Below are 23,818 nucleotides of genomic sequence, written 5' to 3'. Positions count from 1 at the left end.
ATTGATTATTTTGTTCCATAGATTTCAAATAGTTTGAAATAATCACCATTATTTCTAAAGGCCATTCTGCAGGACAATGATAAAATTCACTTTGTCTCACTTAGAGTATTTGCAGCCATTTAACAATTTGCAAATTGGGCTACGCTAGAAATAGAAACTGCACAAATGACAGTCTAAGTAGGCCAACCATAAAACTGAGATTTCCCTGCAGTCACATTTGTTAACCTCAACTTGGCAGTCAGGAGGAAAGAATGAAATCTCCGAATGGGGAAGGGGATTCCTGCAAACATCAATATTTGCCTTGAGCAGGTGTCTGTCTGATCCACTGAGACAAATGAGGTCTGAATCTTCCTAAACTTTCATAAAAGAGAGCACGGATTTAATATTCCATACGGTTGTGACGAAGAAAGAGAGGAATAAAAGCTCACTTCAAAATTCAAATTGAGGATAAGATATTCCACCGAGTTGTTCAATTTTAAATCTTGCATCACTGTGGCTGTTATATATGCAATATCAATTTAGCACACAAACCCAGTGTCACAGCCGAGTGTTTCAGATTCAACCTGATTACAGTGTTGTAACACATTAGACTCCGGGGAGAGTAAGATTTGCTCAAAATACAAAAGAGATAGCTTGTATCTCCCCAGGTTATTTTATCTGCAATTCATCAGTATATTTAACTGTAATGTTATTCAACTCAGCAACAGGAAAAAAATCTGCACTCGTGATGTAGGATGAGTGATGACAGTCTACGGAAAAGGTAAGGCAATATATTTATTTATTCATTTATAAGGACACACATTTTGCATTTATCAAGGGATTAAATAACACTGTAATTATCAAAATACAACTAAAGAGAGATCTAAAAGTATATACTTGCTTGAAATTTGGGAGAGAGGTATTTTATCAAATGTGAGAGAAAAATTATTATTTTGGTTTGTGGTGGAGAGAGAATGTTCTCTCTGATATATATTCATTTCAAAAGTGTGGTGTCAAGGAATCTACGTTCGGCACTTGCCGTAAATCTCTGACTGAGGTCTAAATGTAAAGCTTAAAGAACAAGTACCTCAATTTGAAGAAGGGTTCCAACCCAAAATGTCGACTGTCCATTTCTCTCCGTAGATACTGCCTGACCCGCTGAGTTCCTCCAGCAATTTGTTTTTTGTTTGTACCTCAATTCACTCTCCAGTCATGTTATATACTGTTTCCAAAAGCAAATGGTGTTTAAATGTTCCATCCCAGGTGTATTTCAGCTGATTGCCTCCTTATATCTAAATAATATGTGAGCAATTTGGTTTCACAGAATTCACAGTAGACTGGTTTGAAGATTATCTGAGGGTATCTTTTCTCAAATACCTACATTTTTATGATCCACAAATGTAATTGCATAATGCATTTTTAGAGTTATGCTATTGAAAATTATTTTCAACTGGAGTGAAACATGAAAACAATTATTTTGGAGTTATTTAATCCATTGTGGAAGGATGGTACTTTTAGAACAATGTTTTGGAATTTTAAATAAACTGTCTTGAAAGCAAAATTTTGATCATTTTCCTACAAGTAAGTCCTTCCAATGCAATGCTGGACCAGGATCCTTATTGGATATGTCTCTCACATCTTTCTGGCCCCTACTTAGACCCACACTTGAACTTGCTGCCACCTTTCTGAGATCAAGATTGCAATTCCTCAATCCTTCAGGTTTATGATACGACACAATCCCAATGATCTTCCAATCCTGTGATTCTCCTGATCATAAATGCCCCTCTGATTCTCTTGATCCCTGATGCCCCACCAGTATCCCAAGCACACAACCCCATCATATCCAAAGGATCTGATTGCTGCCCTCGATTCACAGAAAAGTTTTTTTATATTGATCCTTGGGCGTAATACTGGGATCACCACCCCACGCCCGATCACTCCAATTCATGGCTTCTTCAAGCCCAACACTGGCCTCTCAACTGTGATCATGGCATCAGTCTTGATAGTTCTTCCAACTGCACCATCACTACAGAACAGGTTCCACACATTTTCATCCCTGATTCTGACTCTCAGGTGACACATTTCTTAGGCTTTGAACCTCTAGTGCAATTAAAATTTCTAGAGGGATACCCATGAACAGAATGGTTATTAAGGCCCCATTACATTGCTGGTGCAGACCCATTGGATGAAGAGCAGGAAATCCTCCCACTGCTCTGGCTAAGAATTCCCCCCACTCCCCACCTTAACCAATAATAGCTTCACCTCCTCCAATCTCGCCTATTACATTTGGTGGATACGATAGAGTCAGAGCGTTATACAGCATGGAAATAGGCCATTCGGCCCAACTCGTCCATGCCGACCAAGATGGCCAACTAAGCTAGTCCAATTTGCCTGTCTTTAGCCCAATCCCTCTGAACCTTTCCTATCCATGTACCTAGCCAAATGTCTTTTAAATGTTGTTCTATACTTGCCTCAACTACTTCATCTGGCATCTTGTTCCATATACCCACCACCCACCGTGTGAAAACGTTGATCCTCAGGTTGCTATTAAATCTTTCCCCTCTTTAAATCTTTGCCCTCTACTTCTTGAATCCCCTACCCTGGGAAAAAAGATTCTGTGCACTCACCCAATCTATTCTTCTCATGCTTTTATACACATCTATAAACTCCCCTCAGCATCCTTTGCTTCACAGAATAAAGTCCTAGCCTGCCCATCCATAGATCAGGCCCTCAGGTCCTGGCAACATCCCTGTAAATTGTTTCTGCACTCTTTCCAGCATAATGGCACCTTTCCTCCAGTAGTGTGACACAAACTGAACACAATGCTATGGTCTCATCACCATCTTGTCGTCAGTGTCCTCAAGTGCTAAAGTGAGGCCACATAGTAGCCTACAATGCATGAACGTTGAGTTCTCCAATTTCAGATAACACCCACCTCCTCCCCTGATATTCTACCTCTTTCCCCCATCTCTTGCGCACACCTTTCTTTCCACTCCCTCTACCCCTGTCACCCAGTTCCTTTTTCCTTTTCCATCCAATCATCTCCCACCCCTGCCTTCTTTGAGTCCCCTATTTCCCTACCCACCCTCTTTTTCTTGCCCATTCCCTTTCACCAATCTATCATTCTGGTTTTACATTTCACTCCTCCTCTTCAATCTTCATCTTCCACATCTGCGCTCTTTTTTCTCCATTTTATTTTCATCCATCCTCTAAGCACAATTCCTCACCTGAATCCAATAATCATTTACCAGTTCTTGCCCCATCCCATCCCCTCACCTCTCTATACTAGTATACTAGCTTTCTCCCCACCACTCTATCAGTCGAAAGAAGAGTGCAACGCGAAACGATATCTATCCATTTCCCTCCACAGAAGGTGCCTGGCCTGCTGAGTTCCTCCAGGACTTTCGTTTTTGCCATAGATTCACCAATCTTTCATTTCACTTTCCTTATATAAAAAAACCCTTATATTTAAAAAATAAACGTTACTCTGTTTCCATTCAACTGTGAGGTGATTCCAGCTTACATTTAGCTCCAAGTCAAGCTGGCAACAACTAATCAGTGCACAAGACCAGCAATTAAACTTTATAATTTAGAAAGCATGTCATGTTCTGCAGTAGCACTGCAGAAGTGAGTTTTGAACAACTGAGATAGCATAAAGAAAAAAATAGCAATTTATGGTTTAAGATGGCGAAGGACAATCACAGATAGATTGAGCCATCTATGTTTTAAAGCATTATAGTAAAAAATGTGAAAACATTGATGGTGCTGGTTTCAGATGTAATCTGCTGAATTTGAGCAGCATTTAGATGGTTAAATGTTTGCTGGTTCTTTGTCCTTCTGATCACTAGAGCTAGATTAATGCTGCTTTAGCAGCTGATGCAGGCAGCCAGAGATAGTGCACTCAGTGGGAGCTACAACATTGTAACTCCCATCTGTCGCACCATATTCCTTTGTTCGATATTTAGAACAAAGTGGGGGTGGGGTGGCATCATGTTTTGCTGGAGATTGTACAAGGCATCACTGACATGACAGTTCCATAGCACATCAATGCTGCATCACCTAACCCAGCAACAGGCAAGTGACTGTTGACATCGGATGTGCGGGGGGGGGGGCTGGGTGTCAGGGGACATACTGACTCAGAGACTGAATGCCATTATGACTACTTGTTAGCTATTGGTAAACAGTCATATGTGGTTGGTGTGAATGGCAACAGAGTGACAATGATTCATCAAACAATAAATCTTTGGCCAAATGTGTAAATATCCAGGTTCAATCAGACTCTCCTTCTGCTACTGTGAAGCTTTTGTGGCAGGTTTGGAAGGTAGTGCATCTGATAAGATGCAAGAATCACTCACACAGTTATGAAATGTGAGGCTGTTCCTTCTTTTTCATTGAAGCATTTTACTTAAATTGTCATTTAAGGTTTAAGCAAGGATGGTAAGTGACTCATTCTTTCAAAGCATAATAGCTGCTTAAATAAAATCAGCCAATAAATTGAAATATGGTGACTGATTCTGCAAAGCTTTTAAATTGTTAACTTAAAACAAGCCTGTGCTTGGTTTAATTGTGGAACTCTGCAAGTTAGGCAGCATCTCTGGAAAGGAAACAGGGTTAACATTTCAGGTCCGAGACCCCTGGTCAGAACTTATTTAAGATTTCCAGGATCAATAGTTCTTTTGATTTTCAGTCAGTTTCAATGCCACAGACCTGAATTCCTACAGTGGTTGCTCCAATCACCAACCATAACTTGAGAAAAAGATCAGCAAATCAATAGGCAAAAATAACATAAAGGTAGAATATTACAAATAATGATTTATGTGCCGAGTACTTAATGTTTTTTTGATGAAAAGTGATTTTACCTAGAGAGGGACACATTTTGATCTTTTCCAACCAATACAGACAGCACTCTCAAAAATCAACCAGCCATTTCTGACGATGACAGTTTCTGCTCAGACACACAATAAATAATAACAATCCTTGTGCATGTGCTAGTTGAAGTTAGATGACGTTGGTCCAATACACAATTATAATCAGGTTTTCTTAATGTTCTTTGTTCCCATAATAAAACATTACTTTTATCTAGACATTAATTGAGACATTACTGCAATTGTCCAGACACATATGCAGAGTATGACCAACATTTCAGCTTTTGGAAACTGATTATAATGATTATTTTAGTGTCAAAACCACTGGCAGAGCTATCTGACTGGGAGTTTCAGGCCTGACACTGGAGACAAGTTCATAGATCCTAATGAATGAAATGCAGAAGTAATCACATTTGAAGTCCCTAACCCCTTAGTCTATAGGGAAGCCCATTCCTCTCTTGAGATCGCTGAGGAGCAATGCCTCCATATGCTGAAGGTTTAAAGCAGTCACAGAAATATATGAACATCTCAGGCAGTCCTAAATTCTTACACTCATGCCGAGACTAATCTGCCTCAACAGGTCAAGGTCACTGGTACAATTTGCTTCCTAGCCACAAGAGCATTCACGGACTCCCCTAATGTATGCCATACCTCACAATTTGGTACTCGTCACAATTCCGTAGAGGTCATTGATGTTCTATTTCCCCTGAAAAAAAATCAAATTTCTCCTGAATGAAGATGAAACTGAACAAGCTTGTAAATTTGCCAGCAATGCTGATTGCCCCAAAGTTCAGCCTTAGTAGACTAGAATATTTTGTGCTCCCTTCAAAACCCAGTGCTCTTCCTGAACCATAAGAGCTTATTTTCCTTGAATGTTCAAGTCCCAGTTGATAACCAAAACATTTTCTCATGGTCAACCATGTGTTCACGAAAATCATATGATTCCTTAATTCTGGAGGATTTTATTTTGAGGGACATCTTTCAAGCTAGCATTGCCCTGAGGTTAGAATCTTGTGGAAAAAAGCTAGCGATCTTTCCATGGGTTTACACATCTGCCTCTGCTCCATCAGCTCTAGTTGTATACCAATACAATGAAAGCTATGGAACCACCTGTACTCCAGTCTAGAATGCCATTGGTTTACTCAAACTGAGATTCCACCATCTGCACTAGTCCAGACTCAAGCTGAACATGTCTTCATCTGCTGCATCTAACATATCATAGCCAATAGGAAAACTCAGTCACTGCCTGAGGGACTACACCAAAAGATAAAATGCTGGAGTAACTCAGCGGGTCAGGCAGAATTCAGACGGAAGGTCTGAAGAATATATTAGACATTATGTGCAACCATTTTTTTAAGTGTTGGACTAGTGGGCTCTGTGTGTTCCTTGACCTGTAGTGTAGACTTCTGTCAGGCAAAGTTCTTTATTGAGATACTCTTTCCAGTGCTAATCTTCCTCCCTGTGATAGTACTGTGATAGTGTTTTGAAGTTGTGATCTATTTGTGTTTTATACAGTCCCAACCTAACATTCCAGCTCTAGATTGAATTCCAAAAAGGATATTTTTCTGGTCTGTGCATCTCAGCAATACATCAAAACGCGATGGTGCCTTCCAACCAGGCAATATGAAGAGAATGGATAATCTTGGCTCATAGTGATTTGAAATACATTTGTTGTTTAGAATTTTCCATTCAATTTAAGACAGATTATTGTACTGATATATTGAATAAAATCTCCTTATTTGATTGAGTATAAATCAGCTTCACTGTCATTAGAACTTCTGTTCTAAGTAAAGTTATCAATTTAGTTTATATTCTTAAACGTTAACTGTTTCTCTTTCTGCAGATGTAGCCTGAGCTGCTAAAAGTTACCAACTTTCTAATTTTATTTCATACTTATAGTATCTATAGTATTTTTGGTTTGAATTCATTGTCATTAGAACTGTACAAATTTAATGAACAATATAGCCTATCTTTTCCTAATTAGATGCTACAGAGCAAATAAATGACACAAGCTCAAATGGAATGCATTGCCATTCAAACTGTTCCAAGCATTTGCTTCCTATTATGGTCCCTATCTTTTATTACTCCATTTCAACTCTGTATGAACCATATTGCAATGTGCACCATCTGATTCACAGGTGTTTCTTCCACATAACCTACAGCTGCTTATAGGTATTTCATTTGTAGTGGGATGAAACACATAAAGGAGAAATTTAATTCACTGAACAGAAAGTGGAGTGCAGTCCAAGACCTCATGGGACATATCATTTATCCACATATTGATACCCCAGCTGTAATAACAAAGGAACATCTGAAAATTCCACTGAAATACACTATGCACAGAAGGCAACTGTAATGAAAGACCACTTGGGAATATTTGCATGCTTTGGCTAATAAACAAGCAACCTGACAAACCACAGTTTCCATGGTTACTTGAAAGGCAGAAATCTAACAGAAGCTGGAAATCCGAAAGAAAAACAGAAAAAGCAAGAAATGCACGGTAGATCACCCGGCTTCTGTGGAAAGAGAAACGGAGTTAACTAAAGTAAGTTCTGATGAAAGGTCACCAATCTGAAACATTAATTCTGTTTCTTTACCTTTGCTCAGTAGTTCCAGCATATTTTGTTTTTATATCCGTTTACTTTCCTTGGTTTCAAAGTATCTCTGATTAAATAGCATTGAATATGGAGGGTGTCTGGCCCATACATGGAAGGATTTAAATTCAAATGTTTGTACTACTGGAAATGCAGTGCATTAAGTTTCAAGAAATATCCATTCTTATTTAGCTCAGCAAGTCAAATATAAATATGAATGTGAAATCATTCATCTTCTATCTTTATGGAAGGAATTGTTTTTAAAAAAAAGTAGCAGTGGGGTCTGCTTATTTACTTACAAAGAAAATTAGAGAGTTCATCAGAATGGGATTGTTATAAAAGGAATACCTGTGTTTTCTTTCATATTTATTCAAAGAATATGGGTTTTGCAGGTTGAGCCAGCATTTAATTGCACATGCTGAATTGTCCTTGAGAATGTGGTGGTGAGCTGCCTTTGGAATCATTGTGATCCTTGAGGAGTGGATATGCCCACAATGCTGTGAGGGAGAGAGTTCCAGGATTTTGACCCAGCGACAGTGAAGGAACGGCGATATATTTCCAAGTCAGTATGTGGCTTGCAAGTGTGTGGCTTGCAGTGTACCTTTCAAATGGTCGTGGCCCTAAGCTTTTTCTGTCTTCCAGCTGGTAGAGGTCATGGTTTTGGAAGGTACTGTCTAAGAAGTTGGTGAGCTGCTGTGGTGCATTATGTAGATAGTACAGTGGTGGAATGAGTGACTAGTTATGGATGGGGTGCCTATTGTGCGCTGCTTTGTCCTTTGAGGTATCGAGCTTTCTGAATGTTGTTGAAGCTGCACTCATCCAGGCAAATGGAGAGTATCGCATCGTACTCCTGACTTGAGCCTTGTAGATGGTGGAGAGGCTTTAGGGAGTTAGCAAGCGAGCTACTCGCTGCAGGATTCCTAGCCCTAACCTGGTCTGTAGGCATTTTGTGTACATGACTACTCCAGTTCAGTGTTTGCTTCTTCCAAATGGTGCCACTTTACCTACAGCCTATGAATTCTGTGACCTCAGAAGGAAAATTTCATGATTTGATCTGGAAGATATTCAAAGGTATGATTGCATTTGCCACAACTTCCTAAAGTGAGAGGTAAAGTGAGATTCTCCAATTATATCATCATGGATCCAGTGAATCTTTGTTTGAAACCTGCTTGAGCAACGGAATATGCTGGTTGATCAATCTTCCAACAAAAAGCAGAAAACAAGAAGCTGTAAAACAGATAATAACATCAATGAGAGTGAGTAGCTGATTTGGAAGTTAACTTTGAACCATTTGTCCTGGGTTTGGTAAGCAGGATCCTACAAAAATACACTTTAAAATAGCTTTCAGTGTAAGATAAGAGAAGGGAAAGGAAGGAATAAGCGAGAATCATTCAACAGCAACATGATTATCACCATTCAGCAACATAACAACAAATTCAATGAACAATAAAACTTCTGCTAAGTCCTCATCCAATACTGGCTTTCACAATGTTTTCACTTCCCAGAATTTAACACAAAACTACCTCAATAAATTTGTCTACCTGTATACTTCAGCAGATGTACGATCCCATTGGATGGCATTGGAATAAACAAACATTTTCACACTTCTTTTGCCAACTGTCCCATCCACTAACAGTCGATGATTGGAAAGATATGTTAAATCTGGCTGCACAAAGAGTTTTTAAACTAATTCAGAAACTCTCACTTCATCTGTACCTTCAGTACTTTAAATGGGTTTCTGCAGATGAATCTTTTTAATCCTTTGCTCATCTCATCTCATCTCAGCTTTCATATCGATTCCTATTACACTTGGCGATTCTCTCCTATTCTTTCGTGAACTTTCTGTCCTGTTAATTCTGTGGTCTTTCTTACTTTATCCTATACTTTTTTTCTCTTTAACTCCATCCTTGTCTATCCCATTTGAACGTTAATTTAAATGAGTTTCTGCAGATGAAGGTACTATATATTCATATGTACCTTCATCTGCAGAAACCAATTTAAATTTGTAAGATAGGAGAACTACATTCTTCCTGGTAACACCTTCACCTCTTGTCACTTTGGACAGAGGTTTAATGGTCACTGAAGACGCAACTAACCTCACAAAGAGCTGGAGTAACTCAGTGGGACAATTAGCATCTCTGGACGATACGGATAGAAGATGTTTTGGTTCAGGACACTTCTTCAAGACCCGACCCAAAAGGTCCCTATCTACGTCTTCCAGAGATGTTGCCTGCTGAGTTACTGCAGCACTTTGTGTCCTATGCAAGATTCCAGCATCTGCAGTTCCTTGCGACTACAATTAAACTTCCAAAGTCTGCAGGACTAACTATGCCGATGTTTGCCTCGGGAAGAAATTAAGCTCTGCATAAACACAATTTCCTTCACATGCTTTCCTCCCTCTTTGCTTTTGTTATGGACTAGGTTAAGGCTCAGGTTTAGTCCTGCTGATATTTAATACCACCTAACTGCACAAAAAACCACAATGCATCTATAAAGAGAAAACATACCATAAAACATACTAGTGAAAATAATACAATATGGTGTGTAATTGTTCTTGAGTTCTTGAAGCCACGGAAATATTAAACTTCACAAAGCAATTGATCAAAGATGGATAATGTAGGATGTAAAGTTAGATGGTTGATATAGAGTTTCATTTGAATTGTATTTGTAGGAAACTTTGCTGAGGTGATAAATATAAGTAGATGGCATCCAAGAGCCAGATATTAGTTTCTAGCATCCAGAAAAACGGATGCTGTGTCCTTAACTCCGAGCATCAAATGCCTCAGCTGAGCTCAAACATCTAATTTTGTGCTCCTACTTAACTTAACATGCAACAAAAATTTTGCGGAAGAGTTATGTCACTGGACGACTTTTCACTTATATCATTCAAATAGTCACCTTTTAAGAGGAGAAGAGATATCCACTGGTGTCCAAAAATTACTGTTCCTTCATTCCACAGCATCATAAGTAAATAAATACAGCATTATTTTTTATTGCGCTTGTGGTATTTTGCTGTACATTTCATTGCAAGGGTCTTTGAAATGTTTGAAGGTCGCGATAAGATGCAACATAAATAAAAACTTAATAGTCTCCTGTGAATGGAAAACTATATTACGTCCAAGTTTAAAAAAATCTAATTCATTCTTTCTTAAATTCTTGAAATAAATGCATAATGCCTAGTATGGGCATCCACCATGTGAGCTATTAGATGTATAAATGTGAACAAATGGGATCTGGAAAGAACTGAAAGTAAGCAAAATTAATTTAAGTATCTCCTAATGTTCTTTGTCAACAAAATATTAGCAACTGACCAATTCTTTTGTAAGGTCTCAGGTTTTGTCAGCTGATCAGCAGTAAGTAGAGCAGTAGCTCTCAAGTTTCTATCTATAACACAGCAGCAGCAGCAGCAGCAGCAACAGCAGAAGTGCTGCACAGTCCTTCTAACATCAGAGCTGGGTATGTGCCATAGAATTCATTGCTTCACAGCCAACACCTTAAAATATGGTTAGGACAAATGGCAATAAGTGTTTATGATCAACAGAAAAATTGAGACATCAAGGTGCCATGTAAGTGCATTAAAAACTTCGGTTGAAATTTGAATGGTTTGGAGACTAAACACAGGGCTGTAACAGGGTCTGTGCTTCTCAGTATTTTATAGTGAATTCCTAAAGTGGAAAACATTCTTGCCCTGCGCCATTAAGTGAAATATGTTGATTGAGCATGAAGCTGTGATGCAGGGATGAGTGACAAGTTCTAAGTATGTCTCGTCAGAAGTATATTTGTAATTGTTGCCCAGTATTTTCTGCAAGCTTGAGATATTTCTATGAATTGGTACTACTATTTGCTGTTATATACTTCTGTCACTTGATTTATTAAAAAAGATATCTTTAAATATATTTCTACTTCAAATATATGTATCACATATCGTTTCCTTAGAGTCTCTGTGCATAAAGATTTTTTCATGCCTATTTTTACTGTATTTACATAGTATCTACTTATGACAAGCAAATCATAAATTGCTGCATAGATAAAAGTCATTTGAACAAATTGGATTCGGAAAGAATAATGAAGGTGCTCATTATAAGCAAATGAAATATTAGTATTCTATTCCTTCTATCTTATTAAATATATGCACATATGAAGTATAAATCCTGCTTACAAAAAATGTGTATATAAGAGAGCATAAACATCCAGAGATTTGGGTCAATCACAATAAAACCATGCAGAATTTTCTTTTGTGCTATAGCTATCCTCTTACTTAATTAGAAGAAAAGTAGCAAAGCCCCATGTATTACTTCATGCAGTTTATTTCATCTTAACAGTCAGATCTGCTCAAGTAACTCTTAACTAAATTCAGATGCTAAGCCCATGTTTGTTCTCAACATATCCATTTGACCATCAAACTGTTTGCATCTTCATGATCAAAATACAAATTGCCAGATGAACTCATCTGGTCAGGCAGCACCTGTGGAGGCAATGGATAGATAACATTTTAGGCAGTTGACATTTCTTCAGACCGATGCTCCACAGATGCTGCCTGACCTGCTAAGTTCTAACAGCAGATTGTTTTCTGTAGAAGATTTCAGCATCTGCAGTCTTTTGAGTCTCCATTGTAATGCACCTATATGACCATCTGAGTCCATTGTAATCCATTGAGCCAATCTGTGGCCACCACTTGGTGCTGAATTAACGCAGAGGGCCAGGCAGCATCTGTGGAGGGAATGGATAGGTGAAGTTTCGGGTTGGGACCCTTCTTCAGGCTGAGGGTAGGGTCTTAACCCAAAATGTTCCCTATCCATTCCCTTCATAGATGCTGCTTGACTTGCTGCTTTACTCCAGCACTTTGTGTTTTGCTCCAGATTTCAGCATCTGCAGTTCCTGGTATCCCTCATTAGCTAACCAGTTGTTAGTTTACTTATCTGTCAAGGTAGTCTGTCAGGCTATCTATATCCTCCTGTAGCTAACCAGTTGTCAGTCTGTCAATGCCAGTTTATTGGTTATACCACATTTCGGCACCTTTCCTCAATATATTTTTTTATATTTTTGCTTCTTCTCTATAATAACCAGTCGAATTTCTAATACTGCATGGTTTCTCTACCAGCATCTTTTTCTATTTTTATTAACATTAGTGTGTCTGCTAAACTCCACCTATTTTTAGCTGTATCAATGCCTGAGTGCATTTCAGTCTATCTATTATCTGTGTTTATCTTTTAACTTCCACCATTGCTTGCAGTTATGTCTAAGTCCTCTATATACTCTTCATATCCATCCATATCAATGTCTGAAATCTAATTGGTTGATTTATTTTGATGAAAGTTTGATGCATTATTACAGTGAAAACAGTGTTATCAGATGAATAGTTTTAATGTTATGATAGACAAGTAATAAAAACATTCTCTATTATATGAACATGTTATAATGAGAAGCAGTATACAACTCGTATCTCACTAATTTATGATTTAGGCAGGGAGTGCAGCTTGTGTCAGTTTTCATTTTGACAGAAAGCACAATACAGACTTTTGGTGTAATAAATAATTTGAGTTATAATTGTTGCTACATTTGACAATATATTTGCATTCATTCTGCAAACAACACTTCAACATTAAAAAACATATCGGGAGTCTTTTAAGCTCACCATGAATATCGAACAGAAGGACTAATGGAAGCACTAATCAGGCCAGAGCATATACCATCCATTGGTATGATGTTGAGGAACAGAGGGCATTTGGAGTAGGTCCATAGAGCCTTGAAGGTGGTAATACAGGTAGATAATGTGGTTAGAAAGGTATGCTGGCCTTCATTAGTTGGACCATTGAATAGAGACGTAGGGAAGTTACGCTCCAACTTTATATGACTTTAGTCAGACCTCAGCTGGAATACTCCATACATTTCTGGTCACCAAAGTTTACAAACAATGTGACAGCACTGGAGAGGGTGCAGAGAAAATTCACCAGATGTTTCCTGGGATGGAGTAGTTCGGTTATTAATGGAGACTGGAGAAGCAAAGTCTGTCCTCCCTGGAGTAGAGGAGGTTAAGGGGAGGACATTATTAAGGTATATAAAATTGAGGGATATAGAGTTGGCTGTCCGTGGATTGTCACCTTGCTGTGGTGGAGAAGCTTGTGTGGTCCTGAGATCCTGAGAGCGATGCCGTCTGGAGTTAGGCTCCTGGTAGGGTCACCCATGGCAGTAAGGTCAAGGGGGAGGTCCCTGACAAAGAGCAATCCAAGCAAGACCTCAATGGTGAAACAGATGGAGGATTGCGGCTGACTTTAGTGGAGCGTCACAACGGCTGGGAAGGCGGATGAGGGCTGCAGAGGGCAGGTACTATAGACGGGAAGGTAGACGCACGCTCCCATCCCCACGAGTCTCGGGCAGATGAGGCTCGTCAGCCTGGGAAGGCAGTCCATCTAGGAGAGAGAAAACTCTGATCTAAAACCTCCACTGCCTTGTGGCCATATCCAGTCACGGAAAAGGCTCCAGGAGTAAACCTCAAGAAAAATCCGGAGTCAGAGTCCCTAAAGCAGTTCGTCGTTGTCTACAACCTCATTCTGGCAGCTCCTGCGATGGCGCTGGTGCCAAACTGTAACGGCTCTGCTGTTCCTTTGGATCGATCAGCGATGTGGAGAGGGGGGACGTGCTGCACGGGCAACAGCCTGTCCTTCATATGACATCAGCCAGGCTTGCATCCGACCACACATTGACGCTGCTCTAGCTGAGGTTTGGAGCAAGCAGCCAACAACAAGGATGCATCACCCATGGTCAGCCATGACTGAGAGGGGCCTTAGACTTAGACAGAGTAGAATGCAGGAAACCTTTCTTCATATAAAAAGTAGATAAAACTAGAGGACAAAGGTTTAGAGTAAGGGGGAAGAATTTGGAGGAGATTATGGGATTAGGGTGGTAAGCAATTGGAATGGAATGCCTGAGAGAGTGGTGGAAGCTGGGCCAGTGATAGCATCTAAGAAGTGTCTAGAAGTTGCTTCAGCATAGATGGCTAAGTGCTGGGCTTGGATTAATATGGAAGAATGTTCACAGGTGTTTCCAGGTGGTACAATTCTCTGATTCTATGAGGAAATTGCTCTCTTCATAGATTTAAATTACTTCTTTGAAGCAACTGTTCAATTAGTTCAAAACTTTCAATTTTTTCTCCATGCATTGCAAACTTTTCTTATCCAAGTTTAGATATTACCATCTTGGAATCTGCTTCCTCCACTCTTTCTGGTAGCATAATTATGCAAAAGGAAATCATACTCAGTTCCCTCCTCCTCATGCTAATTATCTTAAATCAATGTCCTCTGATTACTAAACCTCATAATACTACTCCATCAAACACTTCATACTTTAAATCTCTCAATACAATACAATACAATACAATATATCTTTATTGTCATTGTACCCAGGGGTACAACGAGATTGGGAATGCGCCTCCCATACGATGCACTAATTTAGGTAATTTAGACAGCAGCAACCCAACGAAACGAACAGTTGTAACAGTTTTGGACAGGGTAAAGTGCAAGTTGATCTATGCGTTGTGGCCATCCGGCTCAGCAGGACCGGTTCATAGCAGCTATGGCCCTGGGGATGAAGCTGTTCCTGAGTCTGGAGGTGCGGGCATAGAAGGCCTTGTATCGTCTGCCCGATGGAAGGAGTTCGAACAGACTGTTGCAGGGGTGTGAAGAGTCTTTGTGGATGCTGGTGGCTTTTCTGAGGCATCGTGTGTTGTAGATGCCCTCCAAGTCTGGTAGCTGTGTTCCGATGGCCCTCTGAGCTCTATGGACTACCCGCTGTAGAGCTTTCCTTTCTGCCTCCGTGCAGCTGAGGTACCACACAGGGATTCCATGCGTTAGGATGCTCTCTATGGTGCAGCGGTAGAAGGTCTTCAGCAGCTGTTGGGGTAGACCAGACTTTTTCAGTGTTCTTAAGTAGAACAGTCTTTGTTGTGCCTTCTTGACCAGCGCAGCAGTGTTATTGGACCATGTTAGGTCCTCCGAAATGTGAGTGCCCAGAAACTTGAAGCTGGACACTCTCTCCACACTGACCCCATTGATAGAGATCGGGGCATATTCCCCGTTATGTGACCTACGGAAGTTGATGATCAGCTCCTTGGTCTTGGTGGTATTTAGGGACAGGTTGTTATCCGAGCACCAGTCCGCCAGGTTCTGCACCTCCGCTCTATAGTTTGTTTCATCCCCGTTGGTGATCAGCCCGATCACCATTGTGTCATCTGCAAACTTGACAATGGTGTTGGTGTCGAATGCAGGAACACAGTCGTGTGTGAAGAGGGAGTAGAGCATGGGGCTCAGAACACAGCCCTGTGGTGTGCCGGTACTCAGGGTGATAGTGGAGGACAGGTGCGGGCCCATTCTCACTGCCTGCGGTCGTTCCAGCAGGAAGTCCAGGATCCAGTCACATAATGACGAGCTAAGGCCTAGCTGGTGGAGTTTGGTGATGAGCTTGGTGGGGATGACCGTGTTGAAGGCGGAGCTATAGTCTATGAATAGCATCCTCACGTACGTGCCCTGTCTCTCTAGGTGAGTCAGGACAGTGTGAAGAGCCAGAGAGATGGCGTCCTCTGTAGATCTATTTGCCCTGTATGCAAATTGATGTGGGTCCAGTGAGTCAGGGATGCTGGATTTGATGTGTGAGAGGACTAGCCTCTCAAAGCACTTCATGACAATCGGCGTTAGGGCAACCGGGCGGTAGTCGTTCAGGTTGGAGATCTTTGCTTTTTTCGGCACCGGAACTATGATAGCCGACTTCAGGCACTTGGGGACCGTAGCCAGAGATAATGACAGGTTAAAGATCTTGGTGAATACCTCAGCCAGCTGTTCAGCACAGTCCTTCAGTACCCTTCCTTGAACACCATCCGGTCCTGCAGCCTTGCGTGGGTTGACCCTTTGCAGAGCGCGTTGTACCTCCTGTGTGCTCAGTTGCAAGACCTGTCCCACCGCCTCGGCTGGGGTTCTTTCACTCAAGGTGGTTTTGCCAGTTTCAAAGCGGGCAAAGAAGGTGTTAAGCTCGTTGGTCAATGCCATATCGCTGTGGGGGCAGGCAGGGCTGCTCTTGTAGCCAGTGATGTCCCTGACACCCTGCCACATGCTTCTGGTGTCCGTGGTGTTGAAGTGGTCTTCCACCCGTTGCCTATGGGTGTCTTTGGCCCTTTTAATACCTTTGCTTAGGTGTGATCTGGCAACACTGTATGCTGAAGTGTCACCAGATTTAAAGGCATTGTTGCGTGCCCTCAGCAGGTTCTGTACCTCCTTGTTCATCCAGGGTTTCCGGTTTGGGAACATCTTTATCACCTTGTCCTCCGTGACATTTTCCACACAGCAGTTGATGTAGGAGAGCACAGTGGATGCGTATTCCTCCAAGTCTACCTCTATCTCTGAACCGTAGGTGGCCTGTTGTGCAAACAGGTCCCAGTCGGTGCGATCAAAGCAGTCCTGGAGTTGTAGGGTGGCATTCTCGGGCCATATTTTGACCGTCTTTATTGTGGGTTTGGTCTTGCGGATGAGGGGTTTGTATGCGGGCAGTAGAAACAGTGAGAGGTGATCGGATTGTCCCAGGGGTGGGCAGGGGAGAGCTCTGTAGGCGTCCTTTACATTGGTGTACACCTTGTCCAGTGTGTTTGAGCCCCTGGTAGGGCACTGCACATGCTGATGGAATTTGTGGAGCGAGGCTCGTAGGTCGACCTGATTGAAGTCCCCTGCAACAATGAAGGCACCGTTGGGGTGGGCATCCTGCTGCTTACTGATGGCCGAGTGCAGCTGTGCTAATGCTAGGTTAGCATTAGCCTGTGGGGGAATGTATACGGCCATGATGATGACCACCGTAAACTCCCGCGGCAGATAGAACGGCCTACATTTGAGCAGTAAGTACTCCAGGTCTGGGGAGCAGTAGCTCTCTATTGCAGTGTGGTTGGTGCACCAGTCATTGTTAATGTAGATGCAGAGCCCACCGCCCTTGCTCTTACCGGAGTCCTTTGTTCTATCAGCACGATATCAGTACTTTACTAGATAAAAGGAGACTGATACATGTTCTTCTAGTCTTTCTACTTCAGCAAAATTCCTCATCCTCATTACCGTTCCAGGCGAGCTGTTCTGCACTCTCTGTAGGTCTTAATATGCTTACTATAATGTGCTATTCAAATTGGACAATTCTGTACAAGAATTTATCAACTCATGTATTGAGGTTCAGCATAACTTCCATGATCTTGTGCTGCATGACTCAATTTAGAAAGCACAGATTCCCACATTTTAAAAGCCATAACAAAGCCTTGGAGTGTCTTCCTCTTGATACCCACTGACTTCACTTTTATCAGGGCTTCTTAATGCCACGTATAGTCAAAGGCTGCTTGATATCATTCTCATCCTACCATTGGAATTCAACTCTTTGGTTGAATTTTATTAAAAGTACAGATCAGAGGCCTGGTATAATGTTATCCCCAAAGCCTTTCCTTCATTCATAAGTCGTTTGGTAAGTAATATTCTCCATTTACCTTGAGGAATGCAGCTCCAATCACACTCAAGTATGCAGCAAAATGCAGCCCATTGCACTGCCACATGTTCCGCCATTCCAAACATTCACTCCCTCCACCACCAATACACTGGGGCTGCATTGTGTACCATCCACAGAAGATAATTTTATTGCACACCTGGTCAATTGTGAGAGCATCACCCTAATGCACAACCCTCTGCTACCAAGAAAGACAAGGGTAGTAGATACATGGGAACACCACCAACATTAAGAGCTGCTCCATGTCACATGTCACCTCATTTGGAAATATATTAGCATTTTTCCACTGTTGTTGGGTCTAAATACTGGAACACCCTATTATGTGGGAGCCTCTTTTCCTACTGAGTTTCAAGGTAGAAGTTCACCAGTCTTCTAAAAAGAAGTTAAGGATGCTAAAAGTTGGCTTGCCAGCAACCCGCACATCCTGTGAAAATGCATAAATTAAAATAAAGTATATCAATTCAAAAAATCAACTAAAGTTACTTTGTAATTTACTGCTGCAGGGTAGGTGTGAACAGATCAAATATAGGGTGAATTTCCTACATGGTGTGACTCTTGTAGCACTCCTGTGCTCATCAGTCTGTTCAAATATAGCGCTCGGCATCTGATGGTTCAGCATATAACAGCTTGCATACATCAAGAGATAGCAGAGGTTTTCACTGTTGCTATTTACCTTACACCAGTCTTCAGTACTGTGTAAAGGCTATACAAATATAACTGATACAATTGCACAACCATTTGTATTTTACAAATTTCATTTATAAATAATTAAAATAACAATGTCTTATTGTCTTGGAGTCCCACTTGTCAATTTTATCACTAAACTGTGACCTTGGACACTACTGCAATTCCTATTTTGCAGAACACCAGGCACAAGGCACGAACCAACATCACTAAGAGGGAAGTCAGGATATCATATCAAATATGTTAATGATGAATGCTGTAACAAGTACAATTGTGATGAAGGGGAGAAAGGTTTCACGGACATGTGAGTATGGATTACCTTTATCATTTATCCTGTTGTAAAGTATTTCTCATTGTTGGCTGTAAAGAGATTTGAGAGGTTCTAAAAATGGAGGTGGAGATAAAATTTGGGTGCGAAGGACACTATTCTTCTTGTCATACCTGTACCTTTTCCTAGCCTGATATTGGGCCTAACTATACCACTTTTTTCTGTCATTTTCTTCAGATATCATTCTTCCTTCAAATTCCTGGTTAATTGCAGAATTAACTAAACTTTAACAGCTAATTATCTAAAAGCTTTACATATTAGTATTTTATGAAAACATCCTTTCAGTTCCCCGTGTTTGCTTCTAGGATATAGTCTACATTTTAATCTACATTGAATGCCTCAGAAACAATGTTATTTAGTCTCAAATGTCAAAAATGGAACATCTTTTCTACCTTGATTGCTCAAACATAATCCTAAGTATAAATATCTAACAAAAATGAAAAGGGCTAACACGTGGGTACAGTACTATTGAATATTTGAACAATAGAAATGTACGGTTACAGCAATCTAGGACCAGTGACAGTGTTATAGATTTCACTATAGCCATTGTCCCATGCATTCCTCTATTACAAATATATATCTATTAAAATAGCCAATATTCATTGCATGACTGTTTCATGACAAAGTATTCAAGATTTCTGACATAATGTGTGAAGATTGTAAGCATCTTTCAGATCTTTCTTCATTCCCCTAGTGATAATTTTAACTTGATGATTCATCATTTCTGACTTCCAACCATGACAGTTTTTTTCCTTATATATCCACAAACACACAATTTTCCAGGCCTCTTTGCCTTGCCAGCCTCAGCAGACGTAAATCCACTATCTCATATCTCTCTGATTTAGAAGATGAAACTCTGACAAGAGAAATAAATTATCTGAGATAAGGAACACAAACGGTTGCAGGAGAGGAAAAAAGAGAGAGAGAGAGAGAGAGAGAGAGAGAGAGAGAGAGAGAGAGAGAGAGAGAGAGAGAGAGAAAGAAAGAGAGAGAGAGAAAGAAAGAAAGAAAGAAAGAAAGAAAGAAAGAAAGAAAGAAAGAAAGAAAGAAAGAAAGAAAGAAAGAAAGAGAGAGAGAGAGAGAGAGAGAGAGAGAGAGTTTGAAGTTTCGAAGCAACCTTTTCGTCGGAGGGACAGAGGCAGTGAGATTTCGAAGTTTGACTTAACGTCAGACTGAGGAAACTTTACTTTGTTAAAGGATTTCTCCACTTAGTGAGGAATTCCAGTGCTTTTCTGGAGTGCCATGGGAGCAGCAGTGGCTGGCGAATTGCCAATTGTAGCTGGAGACCGGGAGTTGGAAAGAGGCGGTGTTTATGTCGTTTCTAGCACCGTAACCCTGGTCCCATACTGTTTTGCCCAGACCATGTCACCTGGGCTTTAACGAAGATAAGGTGCTTTTCAAATCTGGCAGTTTCCGGAGGTTCGTAAGGTCTGAAAAAGGCCCTGAAAAGCTGCTCTCGGCAGTGAAGTTAAGCGTGGGTGTTTTTCCTTGCTCGGCTGGAGAGAACTGCTTCTGCTGCTCTTTTAGACTGAGACTGATACTGACTCTGAGATTGCTCTTGAGCTGAGACTGCTGTTGTCTCTGGTGTTGGTTTGTATCCCTGTGAGGATGGCGGCAGCTTGGGCTCGGGCTCGGAGCTACGCAGCTGTGGTTTCGGCAGCGGCTTCGGGGTCACTCGAGGAGCCTTATGTTGACTTGGGGCGATCAAACACGGGATTACGGTCCAAACTGGGTACCGGTGAACCAAAGAGGCAATTGAATTGGGTCTGCTTGATCTTTTCCAGAAGAACGAGATTGCCTCTTCCGAGATTGGAAGGGGGAAATGTCAGTTTATACTAAAGTGACAGCAGGATGTGGTCCTGGCTTTGGACAAGGGGCTTTCAGTGGGGGGGGACCTTTGTACCGGTAGAACAGTGGGTGTCCACCGTGAGACTGCGCTGTGTTCCCACTTTAATCCGGGATGTGCTCCTTCTTCCACGCCTGGCAAAGATTGGGGAGGTGCGGTCCAGGCAGCCCTGGCGCGACCCTCGTCTTACAGGGATCTTAAGTTTTAAGAGGTGGGTGTTCATGAATGTGGGAGCGAGGACGGTCGCAGAGGGGAGCTTCTTCGTCGAGCATGAGGGATCCCCTATCGCGTGTTTTGGAGTTGGGGGTATGTACAATGTCATGCTTGCAAAGAGGTCGGGCACTTCCGCTGGGATTGTCCCAATGACCGGGCTGCTGCGAGAAATCCCAACGCAGCAGCCCAGGAAAGCATTGCTGGCCCATCCAGGGCTGCCAGTTCTGCCTCGGTGACCCAGGGCAGCACTGCCCCCCGCCTCCGACGTCCGGTACCTGCGGCGGCGGGTGACGGCGGGGCGCAGGGGGAGGGCGAGAGGGAGGGGGAGAGATGTCAGAAGCACGGGGGAAGAAGACCAAGAGAAAGAACCAACAACACAAAGCAAGTCACCCTCAAGCGGATGGGCCAACACCCACACCTGAACCCACCCAAAGGGTGCCTGTTGGACCCGGACAGGTCCAAGAGGTACCTGGCGGGGTTCAGCAAGAAACTGAGGAGGTTCAGAAGGGGGCAGCGGAGGTTCAGACGGGAGCTAGGGTGGCTGAACAAGGGGATAGAAAAGATGAAACTGGTAGTGTGGAGGCGGAGGACTCCTCCTTTATGGAGGTCACTGTACCGCCGCACATCAGTGGAACAAAATGAAGGCGTGGGCCTCTTGAGGGAGAGCATGGCCCTGGGCCCAAAGTCAGTGGGCAGCCTACCTCGAGACCCTCCACCCCTGTCCAGGCTGGTGGCCCAGGACTAGTGTCCCTTCGTTTCAGGAGCTTTCCGAGGGTGTTATCTCACCAGTTGTTGGAGTCGGCTTCCCTGGAAATGTGTCCCCTGGGATGAAGGATGAGCAGAGCCAACCCAAAGGGGGAGTCTCGGTTGTAGGGGTGGTTTCCCAGCCTGTGCTCCTCATTAGAGCTACAAGAGTAGCTGAGGGGTGTGCTGCCCCACTGGCTGAGGACGTAGGGGAGACTCCGGAAACACCGGCTCCTTCTGTGGGCCATAGTGAGGTTACTCCCCTGGTAGAGGAGGCCGGAAACTCTCTGGGTGATGCTGTTGGAGTGGGTTCCCTGGGTGCGGAGGGGACGGGGCTGTTTCGGGTCGTGTCCCTCAATCGGATTCCGGGGGTGCATGCGCTCCCGGGCCCTGCCGATGCCTCTTGTTTTTTTTTTCCCACGCCCAGTTGTAAGGGGCAGTAAGAGAGTGCAGGACGCTGTCCATTCACTGGCTGGCTCATTACTGACAAAGGTATCGGGACCCTCCTTCGACACTGATCCCGGGGGTGGGATCATGCTGGAGGAGGGGGAGCGTGATGTAGCCAGCTTATGCAGTGAGGCGAGCGAGCTGGCAGCCAGTGGCAGTCCTCCGAACTCAGACGATGACCTTGAGTGTAGTGAGGGGGAAGATGTTGCTTCAGGTTTCAGTGAGTTGGCAGAATGCCCGGATTTCAGTGCTGTGCCTTGAGGGGCCGGTATCTGGGAGATACGGGAGTTTCTGAAACCACACCAGCGCAGTAGGAGCAAAGTTTGGAAAGCTGTCGATCAGTGGCCGGAACTGGCAGGACTTATCCGGACACTTGATGCTATCCTTCACAGTAAGGATAGTGGTCTTCCCGAGCCTGAGACGTATCAGTTCGGGGACTTTTTGAAGCTCCTAAGAGAGAGGAGCTCCACTCCCGAGGAGTGTGAGGAAAAAACCCTAATGTGTCTTTAACATGAAGCTCACAGTAGCTAGCCTAAACATAAATGGCGGAAGGGGGGACCTTTGTAGATTTCACCATCTATCAGTCCTCAGAGAAGGGAAGTATGCAGTGAGTTTTCTGCAAGAGACGCATACTGTTGTTAGTGATGAACCCACCTGGCTCCTGGAGTGGGAAGGGGGGCTCTATATGAGCCACCTCAGCACAAATTTGAGTGGGGTGGCCTTCCTGTTGGTCCCGACTTTCCAGCCAGAGATTCTGAAGGTGCAGGAAGTTGTGCCAGGCCGTTTGCTCTATTGGCTGTGAGCCTGGATGGCGTGTCGTTACATTTCATTAACGTGTACGCCCCCAGCCCCGGCACGATGCAGGCGTGTTTACTTCAGGAAGTAACTGCTCTGCTGAGCACTATTGATTGCGGAGGGGAATTTCAATTGCACCCTTGATAATCAGTGTGCCCCTGCAGTAGCGAAGAAGTTGAGAGGTGTGATTGATTCTTTTGAGTTGGTTGAGTGGCGGAATCTGCACCCCGATTCCAACGCTTTTTCGCGGAGGTCTGAGGGGGGTGGTTCCCGCATTGATCGCATGTACATCTCCAGAGCATATGTCTCTTGTGTCTCAGCGGCCTCAATGCAGCGGTGCCGTGCTCGGACCACTGCCTGGTGCGACTGGACTTTATCCTAGCGCGCACAGGGGCTGGGTCCGCGTACTGGCACTAATAACCGGTTGCTGGAGGATCGCCGATCCCAGGAGTTATTCAGTCAGTTTTGGATGAACTGGAGAGGCAGAGGGGCTTTCCTTCCCTTAGGCAGTGCTGGGATGTGGGAAAGGCTTACATCCATCTCTTTTGTCAGGAGTACACGTGGGGGTTGACCAGAAGGTGGGACGCGGCAGTCGAGCGACTCGAGAGGGAGTTACTCAACGCAGAGTCTCGCTTGGGCCAGATTGGTGAGGATTCCTGTGAGTGGGGGGAGTATCAGGAGAGGAAGGAAGCGCTGAGGGACCTGCAACTTGAGCAGTCCTGAGGTGCTTACGTGAGGTCGCGGATCCAGGTGCTGCACGATCTGGACCGAACTTCACCTTTCTTTTTCTCTCTGGAGAAAGGGC

General features: G+C 42.9%; 2 protein-coding genes across 6 annotated transcripts in view; one reads left to right on the top strand and one right to left on the bottom strand.

Moving 5' to 3' along the window:
* The window catches only part of LOC144603514 (voltage-dependent calcium channel subunit alpha-2/delta-4-like), a 115,807-nt gene that overhangs the window by 69,720 nt on the left and 22,269 nt on the right, over positions 1-23,818 (bottom strand). The gene's annotated exons all lie outside the window — the stretch shown is intronic.
* LOC144603515 (leucine-rich repeat and transmembrane domain-containing protein 2-like) overlaps positions 1-23,818 on the top strand; it is a 45,443-nt gene that overhangs the window by 12,408 nt on the left and 9,217 nt on the right. Inside the window, exons 3-4 of one of the 4 annotated variants that reach the window (XM_078416804.1) lie at positions 702-760; positions 18,819-18,944. In XM_078416804.1, coding sequence (XP_078272930.1) covers positions 18,881-18,944 — 64 coding nt within the window. In that variant the 5' untranslated portion in view covers positions 702-760; positions 18,819-18,880. Of the gene's footprint in view, positions 1-234; positions 761-7,149; positions 7,390-18,818; positions 18,945-23,818 lie in introns of those variants that run through there. The other 3 variants (XM_078416803.1, XM_078416806.1, XM_078416805.1) reach the window with 3 other exon arrangements.

Source organism: Rhinoraja longicauda, chromosome 20 (genome assembly GCF_053455715.1).
Source record: "Rhinoraja longicauda isolate Sanriku21f chromosome 20, sRhiLon1.1, whole genome shotgun sequence".
Classification (NCBI taxonomy): Eukaryota; Metazoa; Chordata; class Chondrichthyes; order Rajiformes; family Arhynchobatidae; genus Rhinoraja; species Rhinoraja longicauda.
The sequence above is the reverse complement of the archived record's forward strand: the minus strand, read 5'-3'. Positions and strand labels throughout refer to the sequence as shown.